Source organism: Micromys minutus (genome assembly GCF_963924665.1).
Source record: "Micromys minutus genome assembly, chromosome: 19".
NCBI lineage: Eukaryota > Metazoa > Chordata > Mammalia > Rodentia > Muridae > Micromys > Micromys minutus.
In genome coordinates this window covers 35035658-35044986 of record NC_137954.1, presented here as the reverse complement: position 1 = coordinate 35044986, position 9329 = coordinate 35035658, and the positions used below count along the sequence as shown (strand labels likewise).

At 46.1% G+C, this 9329-nt stretch overlaps 1 protein-coding gene across 1 annotated transcript in view; it reads left to right on the top strand.

The window, feature by feature from the left end:
* The window catches only part of PDE6D (phosphodiesterase 6D), a 42161-nt gene extending 39011 nt beyond the window's left edge, over positions 1 to 3150 (top strand). The window contains exons 3-4 of the mRNA XM_080933256.1: positions 62 to 167; positions 2582 to 3150. Of these exons, the coding sequence (XP_080789382.1) occupies positions 62 to 167; positions 2582 to 2663 (188 nt within the window). The 3' untranslated portion in view covers positions 2664 to 3150. The remainder of the gene's footprint in view (positions 1 to 61; positions 168 to 2581) is intronic.
* Positions 3151 to 9329: the final 6179 nt, after the last annotated feature.

The following is a 9329-nucleotide window of genomic DNA, read 5'->3' as shown; positions in this document are numbered from 1 at the left end:
CCTATGTTTCCCCCGTGCCCACAGATAGCACCTGCTCACTGGCTTTTCCTTCTTCCTTCAGAGTGGTTCTTCGAGTTTGGCTTTGTGATCCCTAACTCCACAAACACCTGGCAATCCTTGATAGAAGCTGCGCCTGAGTCCCAGATGATGCCCGCCAGCGTCCTAACGTGAGTGAGGACCCAGGAGATTTCAAAGATTATCTGAAAACAGGCTTTCAGGCGACTCCAGGTCCTACTCACAGGCATAGAACTAGAAAGCAAGATGAATAAAAGAGTACCCAGTGGTGTGTCAAGGTTACTGACTTTTGTCCAGTGGAAAATAACAAGTTCAAAAACTGTAGGCAACATTTTAAATTTCCCGTTCACCCTAACTACTTGTCCCATTGTCTTATCTTGTCTTGCTTTACTTTCACGGGTATAGTGAAGGTTTGAAAAAAAGATGAGACAGTGTGGAAGGGAACCTTCACAAAATAAAAAACAAATCAACTTCACTCTCTCCCTGAGCCTCTGCACAGTGTCTGGACCCCCTTAACACATCTGCCGAAGCCCTTCGTCTTAGAGGATCATATTGGGCATAGTTCTCCAGAGACTGGCCTATAATTTAATAGCTGCGGTTCCTGGTCCAAGAATAGTTTGATTGTGTTCTCAGAGACTGTCAGGAGTTGGCAGGATGTCCCAGCATAGACCTGCTGGCCTGAGTTCCATCCCTGGAACCAAGCTAAACGAAGAGAACAGTCTCTGAAAACTGTCCTTTGTCCTCTACACACACTTCATGCTCCTGCAATAACATATGTCATACACAGATGCACAGTAATAATAATAAAATAAAAATGTTAAAACATAGTAACTGCCACATAACCTTTTCTCTTGGAATAAGATAGTCTTTCAAATATTTCACTGGGATTGTATCTCAGTGGTAGAGAGCTTGCTTAACATATGTGAATTCTATGACCTGCACTGCCAAAAGAAAGTCTCAGTATTAGTGTTGTCTCAAAGTTTAGACCTACAACTGTGTAACACTAGTTCATCTGGCAGGAGATCCTCCCTGAAAGCCACACCAAATGGATAGAAGAGCTATAGAAGGGTTAGAGATATGGCTCTCCAATTAAGAGTCCTGAATGCTCTTCCAGAGGACCCAAGTTTGATTCCCAGCATTCACAAGGCAAATCTCAACCCTCTGTAGCTCCAGTTCCATGGGACCTGGGACCTGAAACCCTTTTCTAATCTCCATGGGCACTGGGTATATGTGTGTTGCATAGATTTACATGCAGGCAAAACATCCATACACATAAAATATGTATTTTTAATTTTTTTGAGACAAATGTAGCCCTGGCTGTCCCAGAACTCAATCTGTAGACCAGGCTGGCCTCAAACTCACAGAGATATGCTTGCTTTTGCCTCCTAAGTGCTGGTATGTTTCACCACACCCAGCCTTAAAATAATAATTGTTAAAAATAAAATATTTTTTAAACCCACAAAGGTATTTGGAATGGCAACAATAATCCATTTTATCAATGCACTGCCATTTATGGTTCAGTAGGAGTGTTCTTGCCTGGCATGCACAGGTCTCAGCAACCAAGAAAATCATCTAACCAGAAAAGTAAACCTTGTCCTCCCTGTACAGATGCCTCATTTAAGGCTCTTTGGTTACAAACAACAGAATCAAATCCTAGAGAACAGAACTGAGTTAAAGCCAGCAGAGACCTGGGCAGCTTGGGAGATACAAGGGCAAAAATCTGTTATGTCTTCCTCAAGGAGTAGCTGAGGAAGGATGCTTGGGGGTGGGGGGTATCTGATTAGCAGGAATAGAATGCTGTGACACCTCGGGGCTCTGACCCAGGCACTAGAAGAGGGACTGTTCACAAAGGAAGAGCAGGGTGCCACTACCCAAAAATCAGGAGAATACTGCAGGGCAAGCCGTACCATACCTGTCTGCCTTACTCAGTATTGTAGAAGCTGCCTTCCTGAGGTCAGCCCAGGATCTGCAGCCATCCATTAGGAACCAAGCCAGAGGTATCCATGATCTGTATGCAGAGCACTCTGCGAAGACATTAGTGTGCCAAGACGAAAGGCATGCTCTTATTTCTGACCTTCTCAATTGAGGAGAACAAACACTGAGTTTAACAGTGCAAGACTCTGTACCACAAAGACAACACTGTAATTGTGTTTGCATTGCTTTGTTTGTGTTTTGAGACAGGGTCTCACATTGCAGCCCTGGCTGGCCTGGAGCTTACCACATAGTCCAGGTTGACCTAGAATCACAGAGATCCACCTGCCTCTTCCTCTCTAGTGCTGGGACTAAAGGTATGAACAACTATGCCTGGCTTTTGTTCTTCTTTTGAGATAGAGCCTCACTATATAGCACAGAGTAACCTTGAACTCAGATCCTCCTGCCTTTCCTTGTGGATACTGGGGTTATGGGTGTACACCACCACACCTGGCTCTGCACAAGGACTGTAGTGGCCCAAGCTGGGGCTCTAGGTGTACAAATGCCCAGCCCAGAGCGCCCAAATGGACATTGTGGACAGGGCATCTTGGCCTGTGGCACTCACTTTCTGTACCCTCTCGGTTCTCTCCCACAGGGGCAACGTCATCATAGAGACAAAGTTCTTTGACGACGACCTTCTTGTCAGCACATCCAAAGTGAGGCTTTTCTACGTTTAAAAGAACTTGTGTGCATTTCCAAGAATTTGGAGCGGGGCAGGAGGAAGCTGTACTTGTTCCTCTGCACATTTGATTTTGATATTCCAGCTGACTCCTTACACACAGAGCCCACCTGTGGCACCAGGAAACCAGCTCTGAATAGGTCACCAGTTGGCTCTTCTCCCAAAACCTCCCTCTTCACTGACAAGACTAAACCCCCAACCCCAGCCAAGGGCAGGGGATAAGCCTCGACTCCTTCTGGCGCAAACATGGGAACTAACCCATACCAGAGCCACACTGCGCCTGTCACCTGCCCCACCTCCTCCTTGGGCCCTATAGGCTTTCTTTGGCCTCCGGTTTTGAAAAAAATTTACCTTTCTGACCCATTTAGTTTTTTTCCTACCACTTCTATTTCATACATTCTCATACCTTTAACTTGTAAAATAGACTATGTTATTATTACATGATGTAATTAAAGCATTAAAATATTCCTACAGTCTTTAGCATGCCACTGTTTCCATCTCTCCTCATTGTCTGGACTGTGTCTCTATCTTCATGAAGGAAGATATTTATCTCTCACTATGACAGCTGTCATTCCCAAACGCCTCCACTGCTGATTCTGGACATCAGAAAAGAGTGATAGTGAGGGAGGCAGCCTGGGGGATCACAGGCCTTTCACAGTGCTCCTTGGTCTGTCTGACACAGAAAACCACAAGGAGTGCTTAGGTAGGGGCTCACCTGAAGGCCACAGAGCCAGTTCACTGTCCTTCGCAAAATAACAGCAATTTCAAGTTATCTGGTGACCTGGCCCTTTGGTATAGCCTGGCTTCCAAGTTCACACCTTCCTTCTGAGTCCACTGCATGTCCCTGACCGTATCTCTGGGTAAGGAGAAGATGCTATGCATTCTGAGTTTCCCAGAACCAGTTTTCTGTTGAAATTCTTTCTGTCCTGTTATCTTGGAAAGCTGGTTTCTTCTTTTTAGGCAAGGCCCAGGCTGGCCTCATGCTGGCTGTAGCTTCAAGGGTGACCTTGAACTTCTAATCCTATTTCTACCTTCTCAATACTTGGATTACAGGTGTATGATACTTTCAGGGTACCAGGGTTCTGTGCATGCTAGGGAAGCACTGTATCAACCAAGGGACATCCCTACCCTAGAAAATTCTTTAATATTTAAAACTATATGAGAAAAGCCAGACTGAGGAGCTAGGAATGTAGTTTGGTGTGGTGGCACACACCTATAATCCCAGCACTTCAAAGGGAGAGATGGGAAGGCTAACTGGAGCTATAAACTGCCCAGGTACATGAGACCTGCTCTCTCTCTCTCTCTCTCTCTCTCTCTCTCTCTCTCTCTCTCTCTCTCTCTCTCTCTCTCTCTCTCTCTCACACACACACACACACACACACACACACACACAGGTGGGGAAAAATGAAACTGAATGAAGGTTTCCTTTTGTCTTCTTGAAACTATCTCTTCTTGGTGTTTCCCTGAACCTTATGTGCTCCCCAGAATTCTGTCAGGCAATGCTCACCAGTGCTGGACACGTGGCAGTGGAGAAAGTACGACTTGGAAAATGCTTCCCTGGAGCAGGCAGGATGGCTCACCTAGCACCTGGGAGGTGAGGGCAGGAAGATCAGTTCAGGGTCATCCTCAGCTACATAGCCAATTTGAGGCCAGTCTGGGCTACATGAGACCCTGACTCAAAAGAAAAGAAAATGTCTCTCCCTTCTCTCACTGAGGCAAAACATTTAAATTGATTTTTTTTTTTTTTTTTTTTGCTAGCTTCTCTGAGAAAAACAAAAAAAAAAAAAGAATTATCCTCAGTCATTCTCTACCTGTCTCTCTGGGGTAGAACACATGTGTTCAAAGAACTGTGATTCTGAAACAGCAATGGAGACACTGAGCCATGTCATGAGGTTTGAGTCAACAAAAGGTAGCAGGATGCTGGGGGGAGGGGTTTAAGGAAGGAAGTTAACACAGACCATGAATGAACATAGGTAAAGGGGGAGATTGTAAGAACAGTAGGGACTATACAAATGTGATGACCGCTAGGTTGGTCATCAGCTTAGGATTTAATTGTTAATTACTTGTGTGGGTTTCTGCACATGAGTACTTGTGCCTATAGAGGCCAGGGTGTCAGAACGCCCCGGAGCTAGAGTTACAGGCCTCATGTTGGGCCTGGGACTGGACCTCAGATCCTCTTCAAGAGCACTTCTAACCCTGGAAGCTGGTGCTAGAGAGATGGCCCAGTGGTTAGGTGCACTGACTGCTCTTCCAGAGGTCCTGAGTTCAATTCCCAACAACCACATGGTGGCTCACAACCATCTGTAATGTAATGGGATCTGATGCCCTCTTTGGGTATGTTTGAACATAGCTACAGTGTACTCTTATACATAAAATAAGTATTTAAACCAGGAAGCCATCTCTCCAGTCCCCAGGTCAGCTTTTATAGGGTAAGTACAGGCTAGGGTTGGAATTGATACCCAGTTGCCTGAAGACCTGACTATTTTCTAGATACTCTGAAACCTCGGGAAGTGTATTGGAAGAAACACGTAGACAAAGCCTGGCCATTGGTTTTCAAAAATTGTTAGATACTTGCTCAGGTCCCCAGAGATTCTGATTCTAGAAGTATGACACCCTACACACACGAGCACCTCAGACTGAGGCTATGTCCACAGACTATAGACTACATTGGGACAGGCTGATGCAGCCATTGAACTGCTAGAGACAAGTGTAATAAAGACAGCCCCAGGCAGACCCAGGTCTCTGAGCAGTGTGCTAGGGGCAGAGGCAGACACACTTCTGTCCTGTGCAAACTGAAAGGAAGAATCCGCTTGGATCACTAAGGCGAGGAAGGAAGCCCAGGCCACACAGCCTTGAGTGAGAGAACCAATTTCTTTGGAGAAAATTTGGCACAGGTTTGCCAAGCACCATACAATAAGCCCTCTCATCTTTCTCCCCCATTGTGTTACTTGTTAATATCTTGAGCCCTTTTAAAAATTGGGTGGTTGGGGTGGAGGACAGGAGGCAGAGGCAAACAGATCTTTGAGTTCAAGGCCAGCCTGGTCTACAAAGTGAGTTCTAGAAGAGTCAGGGCTACACAGAGAAACTCTGTCGGGGGTGAGCTGGGAGTGGGGGGAGGGCTCAGTCTCACTATGTAGACTAGGCTAGCCTCAAACTTATCACCCTCCTGACTCTGCCTCTCCCTCTCACATAGGTGTGGCCACCACACCAGCTAGGCATTGTTCTTTTTAAATTTTAAATATTTATGTTGTGTGTGTGCACCAGAGTAGAAACCAAAAGATACCTTGAGTGAGCTGGATATTGCCTTTCACTACCTGGGTTCCAGGGATTGAACTTAGGTTGTGAGGGTTGGCCGAAAGCACCTTAGCCTTAACCTCAAGTCATCTTGAGGGCATCTCTTGTTCTTCTGAGGGGTGGGGGGATGTATCTGACACTGCATTTGGCTTGCGTGGGAATGTCACGTTCAGGCCCCACTGAGAGACCATACGTATCCATAAGAGGCTGTGCTTAGCATAGGTCTGTCCTGTCTAAACCCCATCAGTGGGAGGAGGGTATGACAAATGGTTTACATAAGCTGGAGACTTGTAGGAAGAGATGTTCCTAAGGACAAACAAAATGAAGAAAGCCTTTTCTGTGCTCAGTCCACCAAATTGTTTGGTAGGTTGGTTTGGTTTTTAAGGGCTAGAGATGAGCCTCAGATATGCTAAGCATGTGTTCTAACATTGAGTAACAGCCCCAGCCCTAAATGTATTTTTGAAAATAAGAGGGTTGGAGAGATGGCTTTGCAGTTAAAATAGATTAACACTCTTGCAGAGGAGCCCCTGTTCTGTTCCCAGCACCAGCACTGGCCTCTTCACAATTGCCTATAACTCCTCCTCGGGGTATCTGATGCCTCTGGACGAGTACACACACTCACATACCCAAAATTTAAAAACTAAGGGCACTGCAGAGATGGCTTGGCAGTTAGGAGCACTGAGTGCTCTTGCAGGGACCTCAGTTCAGTTCCCAGCACCCACGTGGCCACTTTGGTTAGTGTTTGTAACTGGTTCTGGGAGATCCTGCACCTTCTTCTGACCTCCACGAGTACCAGGCACAGACATGGCGAACATACATATATACAGGCAAACATTCACACAAGTTACAATAAATCAGTGTAAAAACAAGCAGGCTGGAGTGATGGCTAGGAGGCTAAGATTCAGTTCCCATCATCCATACAGCAGCTCACAACCATCTGTATTTCCAGTTCCAGGGAATCAGACACACCCCCACACACACTCTGGCCTCCACACATATTAAGAATTAGGCCTGCATGTGGAGCCTATACATACAGGTGAAATACACACACACACACACACACACACACACACACACATATGAAAAATCAAAGAAGGGAGGGAAGGCAGGAGGGAGGGGGAGGGAGGGAGGGAGGGAAAGAGGCCTTGACTTCTGACATTTTACCTTCCCTGAAATTCTTATGTTTCAAGAACCCCTGTCTCAGCGTACTGCTTGCTCCTTGCCAGCCTTTCTTTTTTCCTTCAATGATCAAAACATTTGACAATTTTATACAAGCATGCATGCATTCAAGCACACACACACACACACACACACACACACACACACACATAATGTCTTTGTTTTCTTCCTGTTCCCTTGACCCAGTTTTTTTTTTTTAAGCTATTGTTTATCAGGAACATACTGTGTGCCAATTTGTTAAGCCCTAAACCTTGACTTATATTTCCTGAGCTTGTCTCCCGGCAGCAGACACTAAGTGGTGGATACACCTTGTTGGGAGAAGAAGTGAGCCCCCTCACCTCCCAGTAGATTCCAGAAGGAAGAGGCAGGAAGTAAAGAGGTAGCTTCAGGTTATGAGTCACACACTTAGGAAACAGAATTCCATAGCAGCAGCATCTAGACCCACCCCAGCCAGCAGCCAACAGACTGGAAAGCCAGGCCCTCCGTTCCCTTTGTAGAGTCAGTGGAGCAAGAACATAGATACCCTACTTGGCTCTGGGCTGGCTGTAGTGGACAGCAGCCACTGCTAGGCTGGGGACGGAAGAAGGAGGGAGTTGGGCAAAGCAGGTCCTGATGGCTTTGCCCTCCCACAGGCCCAGATGGGAGAGAAGAGGGACACCTCTGTATGGATGGGCGTGGCTACAGGAGCAGCTGTCAACTCCCCAGTAGACTCAAGTGTATTGACTCTGCTCTATAACATCCCCTCACCATCTCTCCAACCCCTACTTTGGTCCCCCATAGGCAACTGGGGTCCGGGTACTCACTGGCTGCTCCCACTCACCCTTAGCCATACTAAAGCCATAGCCAGAAAGAATATTCTGGATGCAGGGCTGATACCAACCCCTGCTAGGAGGCCTTCCTGTGCCCTCAGCTAAAATAAGCCTCTCTGCTTATTTTGCCAAGTTTCCTTTTGCTCATGACCTACTGGTCGTTCTGAAGTTCACGAAAAAGAGCCAGGTGTGAAGCTGTAATTTGGAGGCCAAGATGGGAAACTGAGTTTGTAAACCTAAATGACATAGGGAGAATCTCAAAAATACCCTTTTCTAGCAGGCATGATGGTGCACATCCTCAGCTCCAGCTCTAGAGACAGAGGTAAGGTAACCTCTGTGAATCTGAGGCTATCCTAGTCTACAGAGTGAGTTCCAGGACATCCAGGGCTACACTGAAAAACCCTGTCTGGGGAGAAATGCACTAAGCAAACAAACAAAAACCTATTTGTATTGGGGCTCAGCAGTTAAGAGCACTTGCTTGTTCACAGGGTTTGAATTTGGTTTATAGCACCTACCTGAGGGTTCACAGCCCCCTAACTCAAGTTCTAGAGGATCTCATTACCTTCTAGTTTCTGCAGACACCAGGGATGTAAGTAATATTCATACACACATTCAGGCGAAAGACACACATAAAATAAATCTAAAAGTTTTCAACACAAGCATATGTGCAATCCTAGAAAGAAGGGCACATGCCTCATACTGACAGTTTCTTGTCAGGCATTATCATACACACACACACACACACACACACACACACACACACACACCTATAATCCCAGCAATGGGAAGGTACAAGCAGAAGGATCAGGAGTTCAAGGCCACCTTTGGCTATATAAGTTCAAAACCAAACTGGACTACACAAGACACTGTCTCAAAAAAACAAACTGGGCTGGAGAGGTGGCTCAGTGGTTAAGAGCACTGGCTGCTCTTCCAAAAGACTCTGGTTCAATTCTTGGCACCTACATGATGGCACACAGTCTTCTGTAACTCCAGTTCTAAAGGATCAGCCTCCCTCTTCTGGCCTCTCAGGGCACTACATTACACATGGTGCCCAGACATACAGGGCAGGAAAAGCATTTGTACATATAAGAGAAAAGCAACAACAACGGGGAAAAAAGCTAACCAAAACCCAGTGGATTCCCCAGTGTTATTTCTAGACTAAGCCAGGACTGAAGTCATACAAAGCAATCTTTCCTACAGTGGGCTGAACAGTTCAGCTTTTTTAAGCTGCTGTCTCTGAAGAACAATGTTGTCATGGTCATCTTTGAGTCTCGTGCCCACCCCAACAGTTCTGCTGTGTCTAACATGGTTTTCTGGTAGTGCAATTTCTTGTTAAAGAATATGTCTGTGAGGCTTAGTAGGTAAAGGTACTTGCTGCCAAG